Raw genomic sequence first — 16,069 nt, forward strand, 5'->3', positions numbered from 1 at the left:
ATCTTTCGTATACCAGGTGTCCAAGAGCACCCTGGACATAGGAGATTAACATGGAAAAACAGTTTTGATTTTTTTGCGCCTGTACGGTTCATTTAATGGAAAAACGCTTTGTATAAAAGTTGTAGAGCACGTTTCCGGCTATCAACTTAATTTTTTCAATACCGTAAGTTTGACCATTAAGACGCAAAACGGTGCTAAAATTAGGAAATTTTACTTTATTTCTAAAGAATTTTATTTTTTTCAGTTATAAAAATTTTACTCTACTTTCTGCTTTGAAATGGAAGCGTACATGAGGTACTTTCCAAGTCAGTAGTCGAAAAAGGCATTTTTTATAACTGATTATCAATGTTTTTTCCCTAGTTCTACAGGGTAAGGTATGTAAGTACTGATATTTAATTAGTTCTATTAGTTAACTTGAACATCATTCACCTACAAGGATACTTGTAAAATGTCTACTAACCAAAAATAGTTTATCTGCAAGTAATGTGTAACTCGAGTTTACATTTGATTGGTAAAGGTATGTCCTGTGAAATGATGTATCGAATTAGAAGCAAGTTGTTTCTCTTTAAAAACTTTTATTCACTACATTTCATATATCTTGGCTAATTTGGAACTCCACTATTATCCAAGCAAACATTAGGTTAGTAAGACAAATTTGTTTTTAGTATAACGTGTATGGTGAAAGGTTCACCCACTCACACTCAATCTGTGGAACAATCACTGTTTATGTGGTGAGATCAGTTTTCTTTGCCACCTATTGTACCTAAGCTTTTCACTTGAAGAAAATTTATTCTGTACCTTGAACTGCGAATAAATAGTGTACAAAGTTGTATTTGGAACAATTGAATGTGTGGAAAAAAAAACACAATTATAATGTTAATAAACCTAGAATAGAGCAGCAGAACAGCTCATGTAGATAGTTCAATTGAAAAGTTGGTTTTTTGACAATACCTACCCATATACAAAAACTTTTGTCACCTGACTGATAATTTGTCTGTGTAAGTCCATATTCTGTTCCTAGAAGGGGTTTCTCAGAAGTTTTATAGCCAGTTTAAGATTCTTCACATTTCAGTCAGATCTAATTTTGAGATTTAAATCAGATATCAACACTGAATCATTTTAGGTTTTAGTTGCAACACTGATGAAGACCTCGCTGATGATAGTCCATGAAGTTAAGCACATTGAAGCTAAATCACATCACTTTTGAAGGAAGTATTTGGCCCCTTTGTTGTTGTCCCTGTACAGTAGGAAACTTATCTTCAAAGATCTGGCTTCATTGTCCACTGTTTTCATCACTTTAAATCGTTTGGTAGTTTTATGAAGAGGCTTGTGATAGGTGATTCGGTCATCCTCATTAAATATTTGCAAGCAAAACCAGTGTTTTCTTAAAGAATTTTGCTACAAAGTAAATAAGTTGAGTAGAGACATTGAATGAGGTTATAAATGCATATTTTTGGGCTGTGGCTACTGATAAAGTATTTTATCACGATTTATTTTTATTTTCTAAGCATTATGTGGGTAGTAACTCAAAATTATTACTAAATAAACTTGTTTTGAATGTTTTGATTACAGAATGACTGACATCGATTTGTTATGATTTTGAAAGGTTGGTAGCACGGCCGGATATAAACTTTCCTTAACGACCGCTTGGCGCGAGATTTAAAATTTATGAATTTTAGATTCGTTTTGCGTCTTAGTGGTCAAATTTACGCTATTGAAAAAATTACAAGTTGATAGCTGAAAATGTGCTCTACAACTTTTATTTAAAGCGTTTTTCCATTAAATGAACCGTACAGGCGCAAAAAAATCAAAATGTTTTTCCCATGTTAATCTTCTATGTCCAGGGTGCTCTTGGACACCTGGTATGTGGGGTTATCGATTCTCGAACGTTCCTGTATGCACAGAATGTTCTCGCTATACGTCCGGTAAACATTTATTGTATCGCGAACATTCCATCCGATGCGCCGATCTGAATTTAATGATACTGGGACATGTCCAAAGGTAGTTGTTTTGTAGATTTGCATTTTACATGGGGTTTAATGGGTAACTCCCTTATTTTAAGGCCTAGAGGGTTGAGATTTCGTATTAGGGGGGTAAGTTTGGGACACCCCTGGGATGCGGTGTTGCCAAGTTGTGCACTTTTTTCCTAAATTTAGGAAAATTCTATATAGTGACCCCTCGTTTTTCCCTAAATTTCAGGAAATCTTAATCTGGTTGTGACGCCTTTGTAACATGTAACAGTACTTTTTTTATATTTTTTTTTTCTGCAGGTATTACCAAAAGACATTGATGTAGTTTGCTACACCAAAGGACCTGGAATGGGCGCGCCATTATCCATTGTTGCCATTGTCGCTAGGACTGTAGCTCAGCTTTGGAATAAACCATTGCTTGGTGTTAATCATTGCATTGGCCGTATCCTTTTAATACTACTTTCAAAAGGAATAAGCAACTAAATAAAGAAATGAGCCCTTAAAACGTTTTGACCAGATATCGAAATGGGAAGGCTCATAACATCAGCCAAAAATCCTACAGTCTTGTACGTCAGTGGAGGAAATACCGAAATAATCGCCTATGCCAGAAAAAGGTATCGAATATTCGGAGAGACCATTGACATTGCTGTTGGAAACTGCTTGGATAGATTTGCTCGAATTCTAAAAATTTCTAATGCGCCTAGTCCTGGTTACAATGTGGAACAAATGGCAAAAAATGGCTCGAAGTATATCCCACTTCCCTACTGCGTAAAGGGAATGGATGTTAGTTTCTCAGGTAAGAAAAGACAATTAATTTTAACAACTTTATACTACTTATTGTTGATCTACTTAGACCGCAAAATGCTACTTTAACGTTCAAACTACAATTTGATGGCCGAGTCCATTAAAACAGTTCGCGGAGTTCCTTTTTCTAGGAGTTACTCATATTTTTATAAAATATACCATTCAATATAAAGTAAAGTCATTATCCCGCAGTGCAGGTTTATGCATACCAAATTGAAAGGAACCCATATCTCACTGCCTCAAACATCGGAACCCTTTATCTTCAAAAATTAGTGAGATACCCTACAAGCGTCAAAATGGGGCACCCTGTACTTAATATCTTGGAAGTTTTTTGATTTTGATTTTTTTTTATATTCAATCGCATGGGATAAAAGAAAACAATTAAAAACACGCAAAAAAGGATATTTTTAACACCTCTTATAAAATGCTGCAAGCTCGGGTAAATTTCGATGAAGTAGCAGAATGTAATTTTGAGCAGGTTTTTGCCTTTCTGTCTTTCTTCTTGTACATTTCTATGCGCTGCGTAATATTTCTAGCATCTCGTTTTTCTTTATTTATGATCGGGATAAAAAAACTTTCTTTAGTGAAACGTGAAATAACTAATTTTTAAGCCTTGTTGAACTGAACTAACTAAAAAAACATTTATCATCCGTACAGCCAATATTCTTGCTCTTAACATTATATCATTCTTAACCTGTCTGTTTTCCGTCACCTGTCACTGCGGTGTGGCTTTAGCACCATTTAACAAACACCATTCAACTCGCGTCTCCAACTTAGGAGAAGAGACAGAGAAAAACTGACCCTAACAATGTGCCAGTCATTTTATTACACATTCAAATAAATCTATAAAAAGATTAAACAATGTCTGGAAAATTTGGCATTTGAAAATGGCAATTACAAAGCCCGTAAATGCACAACTTTGCCCTAAAACAATCAAATAACCGAGATGCGGTCCCAGAAAATTGGAATTTTGTTTGGTAATAATAATAATAATTTAACTCCTAACTCCTTTATTGCCAGCTCAGTTTACAACAACCATAGCAACGTCACAAAACAATACAAAACAGTAACAATTCTGACAAATGATAAGATAAAACTAAGAAAAATACACTTACTTACTAAAGTATGTAGTACTTAGGGATAGTACACAAAAACAAGTCTGTTCCAAGTGTAGTGGGGAACATAACATTAATGATTGTCGCACTGGTGTTGCTAAATGCTCAAATTGTATCTTATCTAATAAAAAGTATGGAATGTCTTTGTGTGTTGAACATGCAACATGGGACAGAAGCAAATATGAGACTCTCAAAAGGAATGAAAATTTGCAAATGCAGAAATATCACAAATAGCAACTAGATACAAATTTGAACGAAACATTTGATTCTGACCTTGTATATTTTAATTGTCAGAGCTACCTGAACAACAAAGATAACATGTATTTATAAACCAGTGTCGACCAAAACTCGTAGTTTTGTCTGAGACTCATGTTTGTTCTGAAATAACTTCTCGGGAATTGGAAATGGACGGTTACAATATTGAGCAATGCACTACAGACAACAAAAGAACTGGGGGAGTAATGGCATTGATAAGAAAAGGTGTACAATATACTTTAAGTATTGTGGAGTGTGTACAAAATGAATGTGAAGACGTAAGATTTGTTGAATTTTTTAATAACCTTTACGATAGGGTCAGTACTTTTAACGGAATAAATTTAATTCTAGGTGATTTTAATTTTGATATTCTGAAACATTTATTTTATGGCGAGAAATAGTAGATAGTGTATACTCGAATGGCTTTGTGCAGATAGTTGAGTCCCCATCACGTATTACAGATAGAAGTCAAACTTTGATCGATTACATAATTACAAATAACAAATTATTACAGCATAAAGTCCACCTTACACCTAAAGTTAGTGATCATTGTGTACTCTCTCTTAGTTTACTCCAAAAACGTGTAAAAAAATCAACGATCACTTGTTGTGGAAGATCGCAAAAAACATATGATCCAAACAAAATATATGACTTTTTTTTTGATTCTCCATGGAACAGTGACGTTACCGATGTTAATATTTTGGCAGATAATTTTGTTAATGATATGAAATACCAGGTGTCCAAGAGCACCCTGGACATAGGAGATTAACATGGGAAAACGGTTTTGATTTTTTTGCGCCTGTACGGATCATTTAATGGAAAAACGCTTTGGATAAAAGTTGTAGAGCACATTTTCGGCTATCAACTTTGTTGACGGCTGTAATTTTTTCAATACCGTAGATTTGACCATTAAGACGAAAAACGGATCTAAAATTTGGAAATTTTAAATCTCGCGCCAATCGGTCGTTACGGAAAGTTTATATCCGGCCGTGCTACCAACCTTTCAAAATCATAACAAATCGCTGTCAGTCATTCTGTAATCAAAACATTCAAAACAAGTTTATTTAGTAATAATTTTGAGTTACTACCCACATAATGCAAAGAAAATAAAATCAAATCGTGATAAAAATACTTTATCAGTAGCCACAGCCCAAAAATCTGGTTAAGTTGCGTTTATAACCTCATTCTATGTCTTTACTCAACTTATTTACTTTGTAGCAAAATTCTTTAAGAAAACACTGGTTTTGCTTGCAAATATTTAATGAAGACAACCGAATCACCTATCTCAAGCCTCTTCATAACACTACCAAACGATTTAAAGTGATGAAAACAGTGGACAATGATCTTTGAAGATAAGTTTCCTACTGTATAGGGACAACAACAAAGGGGCCAAATACTTCCTTCAAAAGTGGTGTGATTTAGCTTCAATGTGCTTAACTTCATGGACTATCATCAGCGAGGGTCTTCATCAGTGTTGCAACTAAAACTTAAAATGGTTCAGTGTTGATATCTGACTTAAATCTCAAAATTTGATGTGACTGTGAATAATCTTAAACTGGCTATAAAACCTCTGAGAAACCCCTTCTAGGAACAGAATATGGACTTACACAGTCAAATTATCAGTCAGGTGACAAAAGTTTTTGTATACCTATGGGTAGGTATTGTCAAAAAACCAACTTTTCAATTGATCTATCTACATGAGCTGTTCTATTCTAGGTTTAGGTATTAACTCTTAGCGTATTTATGGTCGAAAATTTGAACCACCCATTCTGATCATTTTGCGGTTCGGTGGTTCAAAAAATATACTACTTTTCAAAATCACTTTGCACTGCGCTGCTAAAGCATACAATTTAAACCACCTATCGGCGCTTGCTCTATAGGCATTATATCAAGTTGCTTCAATGTCAGGCGGCCAGTACGTTGTTTCGCGGATAAGCACGTGGTGCTAACGAGTATTTCGACATAAATTTGAGGTTGTAGTAAACAAAAGGCGGTTTTGTTTTATGCAAAATAGTTATTTTTATTAAATTCTTTAACTCAAATGTGAGGATACATCTAATTAGTAAGTATAATTACTTTGTTTATAAGTTTGTATAGAAATTTTCGAATTTTTTTTATTTTTTCTGTGGTCGTTTTTTAGTACCACCTCTCCACTTACCAAAAGTGTTTACCAACATCTTCTTATAGATATGGATGAACTCCCATTTAGACCCGTAGGAGGGTTAACTCGTGATGAAATTTACGCACAAATGGACACTTTTTATGTTGATTCAATGCCTTCAGGGTCTGAGTCTGATATAGAGGACGACACTGTAATGGTCAACCTGCCAGTTGCCTTTGAAGAAGAAAATCTGCCAGTTTCTGATTCCGAAGAAGAAGATCAAAGTGACAACATTCCCCTTTCTGTACTAAAAGAGCAGTGGTCTAGAAGTAAAATTCTGGTTTGGTCTGATGTTCACAGGCCTAATCCTGTTCCGCAATTCACTGAAACTTCTGGAATTCCTCAATTTATCAAAGATATTGAAAATCCAACACCATATATCCTTTTTAAACTGTTTGTCACAAATCAGTTTATTGATACTATAGTATTCCAAACCAATCTTTATGCCGAACAAGAGAAACTGTCGACTGGAAAAGCCTATGTTCCAACAAATTCATGTGAAATAAAGGCATTTTTGGGATTAAATTTATTAATAGGTATAAAACGCAGTCCCAGCTATAAAGATTATTGGTCAACTGCACCCTAGTTGAACGATGTTTTTATCAGCTCAGTGATGACACAAAAAAGATTTGGGTGGCTTTTGAGTCATATTCATTTAGTTGATAACACTCTGATGCCATCAAGAGCTTCTCCAAAGTATGATAAGCTTTATAAGATTCGCCCCATGATGGATTTGTTACTTCACAACTTTGAGAAATGCCTAAATGTCAATGATCAAATTCAAGGGCCGTAGTAGTCTAAAACAGTATATGCCCAAAAAACCCATTAAAAGAGGATATAAGGTATGGATGTTAGCGGACAAAACAGGATACTGCATAAAATTTGAAATGTATACTGGGAAATCATCTACCGGTGACGTAGAAAAGTGCCTTGGTGCAAGAGTCGTTAATAATTTAACTAAACACTTGGAAAATAAAAACCATGTGCTATATATTGACAACTTTTTTAATTCTGTTGATTTACAGCAACAATTAAAACAGAAGAAAATCTATGATGTTGGTACAGTAAATGTTAATCGTCGCCATATGCCGAAATTCAAGCCAGACAAGAGCTTGAAACGCGGTGATATACAATGGTTTACAAGCGATACTGGTTTGTTAGCAATGAAATGGAGAGACAAACGATGTGTTCACATGTTGTCAAATTATCATCAGCCAGAAGACGTAGGACAGGTCAAAAGAAAAGAGAAGGATGGCCAAACTATCGATGTTCCGTGTCCCCAAGTAGTAAGTGATTACAACCATAACATGAACGGAGTTGACATATTTGACCAGAGACTTTCGTACTACAAAATTGACCGCCGCAGTAAAAAGTGGTAGCATCGAATTTTTTTTTACTTACTGGACGCATCAATTATAAATTCAAACAATATCTATAATCGGTTAAAGTTACCACAAATATCTGCTAAAGATTTTAGACGAAGTGTCATAAATGGATTACTCTCTGAAAGACTTGTAAACCCAAAGAGAAACTCTTTTACCTCGTCAGAAGTTGAAATAAAGAAATTTAAGCCTTACGTACCCATAGAGATAAGGCAACAGTCATCTGCTCATCAGCCTACAAGGACTACCAGAAGAAGGTATGCCCTTTGCAGCACTAAAGCGAATCCAGTAAGGACGGATTGGCTTTGTTCCACATGTAAAGTTCCTTTGTGCTTGGGCAAACGTAAAGATTGTTTCCAAAATTACCATGCCTAATTTTAAGAGCCACTTAATTTGTAAAAATTACTTTTTAATATATGTTTGCTTTTAAACTCGCTCTTGATTTTCTGGCGCCGTGGTCTGCATTATGAACCACCCATTTATCAAAAAACTACTTAACATATTGTGTTTTTTTTAAATTTTTCTGTTATTAGTAATCACTTAAAGGATGGTAATTAAAAAAAAAATAATATTGTTACGGTTTGGGCCTACTATACTCGAGTCAGGATGAAACCGATGCGCCGCAATATCTGGCCGGGCGCGTATTAAAGTAGGCCACAGTTAGGAAGCGCTACCTGGAATATTCTTGAATGGTCAAGGCAACCCGCGAAGCGTTTCGCGGTCATTCTAGAACGTGGTTTGCGAATATAAAAGAAGCGGCGTCGACGACAGTGTAGAGTGTGTGTAGTAGTGAATTTGGGAACGCGGTAAAGTTTAAATAGCGGAGTAATTGTGGAATTGTAGTAGTGTTTTTAATAGCTGAGTTAATTATTGTACGGAGTGCTTTGAAGTGTAAATAAAGTTATTAATTGTTGAGTTAAATTGACTTTGTGTGAACCCACGGGAAAATCGTAACAATATTTTCGAAAAAAAATTTACTGCTCCACTAGGGTGTGTCTTTTGAAATATATCCCGTATTGTAAATATCGTTTAAAATGTCAGTTATCTCTCATGCCCGGTTTATACCTACAAATTAACGATTAAACTTTATTTAGTAGTTGTTGTGCAACATCTGGTGACATCTGTACTCAACTCTATGAGTTAGAAAGTACAGATGGCGTTCCCAAATCTAGGAACAGCCCCATTAATGCCGCATCATTCGGTAAACACCGATCTGATTGGTTGAAAATGGTGAGGTTTTGTTTTTTGTTTATCAATTTTATTTGTTTTTTTTTAAACTTTATTTGCATTAAAGTCAAATTAATTTTCTTAAAGTTAAAGCTACACGTTTGTATATGACATGCTATTTTTCAAATTTGCACTGAACTAAAATTAATTTTTACTTAAAAGTTGACCAACTTTGAACTTGATTGAATGAAATCACCTTTCACCCTCTTTAAGTTAGAATATGTCTAGAATACTTCAAAGTCAAAAACACATCTATGTCATTTAATTTAGCATATCTTGAAAAGTATAAGGTTTATAGTTACATTCAATTTATGCAGCACGAAATTAACAGCTAAGAAAAAAATACGCATGCGCCTTAAGGAGATACTTTGTTCATCGGCATTGCCAAATTGTTTTTTTTGTACTTAAATTGTTAAAATAAATCGCTTCATGTGTTTGTTCAGAAAAACTCCTAACAAAATTGTCCTTACCGTTGTGTAAATGGTTTTCCAGGCATTTTGTTTAGCTAAATTGTTTTTATAAATCCTTTTTGATTGTTAAAGTGGGTCGGACTGTTTAACAAGCTCTATTAGCTTCTAATCTTCAATTTGGAAGTTGATTTTATATATTGGTATATACCACTTTTGTTGTACTAATTTGTTTTCATAGATAAAACATCCTTTCTTTGCCTTGTGCTTAACTTAAGTTTTTGATTGCAGTTTTTGTTTTGTGCTTTGTGACTTGCCTAAATCAATTAGGCCCACAGGGCCTTTGGCGGAACAATCTTACAAAGGAAGAAAACGTCATTTGTGTCATTTGTTCAAATTCTATTCCGGCCATGTCCGATAAGCATTAAAATTAACTTAAGAAAGTTAAACATAGATTTACTTGCGCCAATAAAAACTGGTGCAATAAATTCAATTTTGCATCGACTTGCATGCAAGTTAAATGCACGCAAGCACGCAAAGATTCAATACCAGTTTCTATTGGCGCAAGTAAATCTATGCATTTGTAAACTCTCCTTTATACAAATTTGTCATCAAGGAGTTCTGATTGTATCCCATCTGGCCCTGTTTTTTCTTTTCTCAAGGCTGTACTAGTGGCCGCAGTTTCCTCAGTTAGTATTGTGGGGCCAGTTTCTACTCGAGAGATTGTATCAAATTCTCCTCGTCTATCCTGAAGTTGATTCACTCATGTTTTTTTTTTTGTGTAAAGTACATCTCCCATGTTTTTTTATGTCATTTCAGTCAACAATCATTTTTCCTTTTTCAATGGTTAGCTTGCATACGGTTTTCTTCTTATATGTTCCTGTCATTTCTTTAATTTTTTTGTGTACATACTGTTACGATTTTCCCGTGGGTTCACACAAAGTCAGTTTAACTCAACAATTAATAAATTTATTTACACTTTAAAACACTCCGTACAATAATTAATTCAGCTACTAAAAACACTACTACAATTCCACAATTACTCCGCTATTTAAACTTTACCGCGTTCCCAAATTCACTACTACACTACTCCTACTCTACTCTACTCTCTCGTCGACGCCGCTTCTTTTCTATTCACAAACCACGTTCTAGAATGACCGCGAAACGCTTCGCGATTTGCTTCGAATCTTCCAGGTGTGGCGCTTCCTAACTGTGGCCTACTTTAATACGCGCCCGGCCAGATATTGCGGCGCATCGGTTTCATCGAGTATCGAGCATAGTAGGCCCAAACCGTAACACTGCCCCCCTCTTAAAGCTGATCGTCCCAATCCGCTTCATCTAGTCCCTGGTACTTCTTGAGTCTGTCCAGATGGACAATTTTCATTTTGCCTTTGGGGCTGCGTTGGACTCTGTATGCGACGTCGTTTAACCTTTTTACCACATTGTAAGGTCCCTCCCAGTGTCGTTGCCATCTTTGACTTAATCCTTTGCTCCTCCTGGGTTGAAACATCCACACAGCATCACCTTCCTTATAACTGCCACCAGTTGGTCTGTGGTCCAGTGTCATCTTCATACGGTCGTTGTTTGGCTTCATCTTCTCTCTCTCAAGTTCCCGAATTGTGATGGATCCCTTCTGTAACGAACACTGGTCGCACCGTTTACACCATTCCTCAACGTCCTTTCTGAAGTTAATCCAGTAAAATCGATCTCTTATTCCAGCCAAAGTCTGGTTTACTCCAAAGTGTCCTCCTCCGCGACTGTCATGTAGTTCTCGCAGCACATTCTCTTTGCAGGAATTGGGCATTATTGTTTGGTAAGCAAAGCGTTTTCCGTCTGGACTTTCCCATTTGCGAGTAATTAAGTCATCTCGCAGTCGAAGCGAATTCCACTGCAACCAGTAACCCCTTACTGTTGGTCCATATCTGGAAATCTGTTGCCAATCCGGTTTCAAATCCTTCTCCAACCATCTTCTGATTACTTTCAAATCAGAGTCTGAGCGCTGTCCTTTTATTATGTCTTCCTTAGAAACGCTGCTCTTCATTCTTTTTGTAGCCTCTTTATCTGTCACCTTCGCGATTTGACCAATCCTCCAACCATTATGAATTTGTCCTTACCGGTACCTTAAGTCACTATCAAATACTTGACGATCCTCTACATATCGCGGTAAATGTCTTTCCGGATTCTTCATTTCCTGCTCCTGGTTACGCCAGTTCTGCGGTGTCGGTAAACGAGACAGCTGTCTGCAATTCCAGCGGTAATGTCCTTTACGTCCACAATTATAACACGTAATGTTTCTTTTAGCAGAGGAGTTCCGGTGATTTGTTCTGATGTCCTGATTTCGTCGACACTGTGGGTTTGGAGAACAAGACCGTTGTCTGCAATTGCTTCTATAGTGTCCTTTGCGTCCACATCGATAACATTCCACTCTAGTGATCGTTCTAACTGTGTGGACTGACCATTTGCTGATGCTGCCATTTGTTGCACTAATTGGCCGACCATTGATTCAATTTCATCTATTAATGTAGCAACATGATCGGCTGGCGGTACTCTTTCCTCTTGAATAGGCTCTGGCTTTAAATCATTGCACGCAGCTTCAATTTCCAGCGCTCGAATCAGTAATTCGCTGTTGTTGCTCCCTTTGAACATCTTCAGCCATTTCTTTACCTCCGGATGACGAATCCCATCTACAAAATACTGTGCCACAAGTTCTTCTTGGATTTCATCCGGGACGGCTGGGTAAGCCAGATGCACAAGGCGACGCATTTCGGTTTCAAACTCTTCTAGATTTTCACCAGTTTTCTGCTGTCTTGCCATTAATTGCGTTCGATACAGTCCTTTCTTATGTTGATCCCCATAACGTCGTTCTAATGCAGGTACTAATGCTTCATAGTTGCTTTGTTGGGCGATAGGCGGAGTCTGTAACAGCTCCAATGCAGGTCCTCGTAATGCCACCACCAGTGCTACAGCCATTTCCTCGTTACTCCATCTATTTGCATTTGCAGCGGCCTCGAATTGGAGTTGGTACGTTGCCCATGAAGTTTGACCGTCGTATGTGGGAGGCTTGATCTTGTTTCCGGTGATCACTGTAGAGCTGGCTCCTCTGCTGTCAATTTTCCGCTCTAAGTCGCGTAGCTTTATCTCGACATTATTCTGAATTTTATTAATGTCCTCCCGAACATCATTAATGTCCTCTCGAACATCGTTCTGAATTTTATTAATGTCCTCCCGAGCATCATTTAATTTTACCTGAACGTCATACTCCATCTTTTTGAGACTATGGGTTACATACTCTTGGATTTCTGTTTTGGTCCCCGCTAGAACGTTCAATATTTCTACGTTACGCTCTCTATCTTCTTGACGCATTTCTATATCTTGTTGTCTCATTCTTTCTTGTTCTTCTTTGTCTTGTTGTCGAATCCTTTCTTGTTGTTGTCGAATCCTTTCTTGTTCTTCCCTGTCTTGTTGTCGTTCTTCTTTGTTTTGTTTAAGCATTTCCATAATAGCTGCAAGTTGGGCCTCCATGTTTGCACTTTGACGTCTTGTTATTGGCATAAAATAAATCTAACACACCACTGTTCCGAAAATCTCTAGTCCGGTTCTGAACACAAGTCTCTAACCCCAAGTTTAGTTCCAAGTTCCAATTCACGTCGCACTAACGTCTGATCCCACTTCTGACACCAATTGTTACGATTTTCCCGTGGGTTCACACAAAGTCAGTTTAACTCAACAATTAAGAAATTTATTTACACTTTAAAACACTCCGTACAATAATTAATTCAGCTACTAAAAACACTACTACACTTCCACAATTATTCCACTATTTAACTTTACCGCGTTCCCAAATCACTACTACTCTACTCTCCTACCGCGGTCGACACCGCGTCTTTTATATTCGCAAACCACGTTCTAGAATGACCGCAAAACGCTTCGCGATTTGCTTCGAATATTCAAGATGCTTCCAGGTGTCGCTTCCTAAGTGTGGCCTACTTTAACACGCGCCCGGCCAGATATTGCGGCGCATCGGTTTCATCGAGTATCGAGCATAGTAGGCCCAAACCGTAACAATATTTTATAGTTCTTCAATTTCTTAACATCTTTCCTCCATCTTTGTCTGTTTGGCTTCCCTGGTCTTACTTTGTACTATTCTGTTAAGTTTTTTCTTATTCTTTTCTTCTATATATCCCATAAGTTGCATAATTTCACAATTTTTCTTTCAACAACTTTTTTTTCTTTTTTGACACTTCACGGTTTTGTTGAAGGCCTGGATTCGCTGATCCGTATTGCCACACTCTTCCTTTATTTGTGTTCGCTTCTCATTAAGATATTTAGTAACTTGACTTTGTATGGTATTATTTTGAGTTTTTTGATAACATAAGGCGAGTAATTTAAACTCTCGTATCTATGCAAAGTTACTGTCCGTTAAGTGCGGTTGGAATAGAATCATCTGAGTTATGACGTGGAACTAAAATTATAGTAAATACGGAATGTTTAACACGGATGGAATAATAAAGTGGTTTAAAGAATCGCGCACATTCAAAGATGTTAGATCAGAAAATAAGTTGTTTCAATGACATTAAATGACCCATTATCTTATTATATTATATTATTATACAGGGTGATTCCAAAGTTGGTGCTTTCCTTTCACCTGCGAATAGAGCCTCAAAAAATAAGGTTTTCTTTCCTTTAACGCTTTTTCGAAATATGAACAATAACGAAGATACAGGGTGTCAAAGTTTTACTGAAAAAATAAAAATTGTATGATTTTGGCCAAACCACTTGAAGTAATTAAACAAAATTTTGTAGGTGTCAGTAGCTACGTGGAAAGGAAATTTTCCAAGAAACAACAATTTTTTTGCGTTTACCAGTGGCGCGCGTATAATTTTTTAAAAACATTTTCGAAAAAATATATTACCCTACTAGTTTTTTTTTCAACATAAAATTTATTATTGAATTCCTTGTTCAATTCTAAAAATAATACCCCGTTTATTATTTTTTGCAACGACGCACCGCTTTCGAGTAAAAAAATAAAAACCATCTTAATGCGTGCCTAAAATTAAATGCTGTCTTAATTTAAAATGTCAAATTATTAAAACTTAGTTCAAAGACGGCTGAAATCTTTTGTTTATGTTTATGTCTGTTGATAAAGAAAAACCTGTAGTTAGTTAAAATTAAATTTAAGTTATTTTTTATTTTGTTTTTTTTTCAGTAAAATTTTGACACCCTGTATCTTCGTTATTGTTCATATTTCGAAAAAGCGTCAAAGGAAAAAAAAACTTATTTTTTGAAGCCCTATTCGTAGGTGAAAGGAAAGCACCAACTTTGGAATCACCCTGTATATTATTTTCACATATGTTTTATTTGTTTATTATTTTATCATAACTTGTGTTATGATAATCAGACCCTACTTTTACAGAATTGAAAAATTATGGCGATCTTATAGATAGAAGCTCACAGAATTTAAAAAAACTAATTATGTATTATGTAAGATTACTTATTTCTGTTCTATTTAAAATGTTTGTAGGTATTCTTACCTATTTGGAGGAAAGAACTGACAGTCTATTGCAGCAAGGTTATACTCCTGAAGACCTTTGTTTCTCACTCCAAGAAACTATTTTTTCTATGTTGGTTGAAACTACTGAAAGAGCCCTGGCCCACTGCGGTTCTAGGGAAGTTTTAATCGGTAATTATTTTGGATTGCTTTTCAGAAATAGAATATAACAGAACTTACAACTTTTAGTGGGTGGAGTAGGCTGTAATTTACGACTACAAGAAATGATGAACGAAATGTGTAAAGAACGGGAAGCTACTTTGTTTGCTACCGATGAACGATTCTGTATAGACAATGGAGTTATGATAGCGCATGCTGGCTATGAGATGTTTCGATCGGGTATTAAAATGCCATGGAAAGATTCTTTTATCACTCAGAGGTATAGGACCGATGAAGTAGAAACTAGTTGGCGAGATGATTAAAGTTTATATTGGAGACTTTCAATTATATGTTTACATTTATTCTGGGTAGTATTAATATCGACCATGGTATAGACGGTTTTTGGAAAAATGGACAAAACCTATTTCAAACAATTTTTTTTTTTAAGTTTGATTCAATTTATATTGTCTCTGCCGGTTTTAACTGGTACTGCACATACAAATTGAAACTTTGCTCATATCTGGGTTTTTGGTGTTTCGTTTGTATCTATACAGGATGTCCCTGAAATTACTGTACAGATCATTCCAACAAGCTTCCGGAAAAAAATCTGTCTCGTATATGTGGCAACGAGAAAGTGCTGGACATAATTTTCAGCTTTCTAAATCCACCACTAGGGGGCGTTTCGTTACCACTAAAATATAAAATGTCCGAAAATTTAAAAGAAATACGACAAGTTTTCCATTTTTACATAAAGTGGTGGGGATGGTACAAAGTACAAAGTTTGCTGTGAAAGACATGAAATATTTCGGAAACGACTGATCGTAAAAACTTAATTTTGGAGCATTTTCTGTTCTTTGAAATGTCCTGAAACAAATGTTCAATTTAGTTTTCGACATTTCCTGTATACAAAAACAACTACACAGACTTTTTAAGAAACAGTGTACACCAGTTATTAAACCAGAACACGAATTTGTGGTTCAGCAAGATTATGCCGTAGAGGCCCGTTGTCATTTAAATGCAATATTTCCACACGGATGAATTGGTAGCGGTGATTCGGTGAACTGGCCCGCACGTTCTCCAGATCTGACGCCGTTTTAGTTT

The 16,069-nt window shown here is 36.0% G+C and overlaps 1 protein-coding gene across 1 annotated transcript; it reads left to right on the forward strand.

The window, feature by feature from the left end:
* The first annotated feature begins 1,991 nt into the window (after positions 1-1,991).
* LOC145725901 (tRNA N6-adenosine threonylcarbamoyltransferase-like) lies at positions 1,992-15,330 on the forward strand. The gene is made up of 5 exons (XM_081974818.1): positions 1,992-2,093; positions 2,271-2,412; positions 2,488-2,766; positions 14,843-15,001; positions 15,059-15,330. Exons 1-5 carry the CDS (start codon positions 1,992-1,994, stop codon positions 15,289-15,291), a joined length of 915 nt encoding a protein of 304 aa, XP_081830944.1. The 3' UTR covers positions 15,292-15,330.
* The last annotated feature ends 739 nt before the right edge of the window (positions 15,331-16,069 follow it).

This window comes from Ips typographus, linkage group LG3 (genome assembly GCF_016097725.1).
Source record: "Ips typographus isolate SLU linkage group LG3, UJ_Ityp_2.0, whole genome shotgun sequence".
Lineage (NCBI taxonomy): Eukaryota > Metazoa > Arthropoda > Insecta > Coleoptera > Curculionidae > Ips > Ips typographus.

What these genes read in the sequence shown, in the direction of transcription:
- LOC145725901 (XM_081974818.1), top strand. Translation starts at nt 1,992, where the DNA reads ATGTCCAAAGGTAGTTGTTTTGTAGATTTGCATTTTACATGGGGTTTA. An exon ending in TGTTAATCATTGCATTGGCC is followed by an intron (nt 2,413 to 2,487) that starts GTATCCTTTTAA and finishes CGTTTTGACCAG; the next exon opens with ATATCGAAATGGGAAGGCTC. An exon ending in AATGGATGTTAGTTTCTCAG is followed by an intron (nt 2,767 to 14,842) that starts GTAAGAAAAGAC and finishes AAATGTTTGTAG; the next exon opens with GTATTCTTACCTATTTGGAG.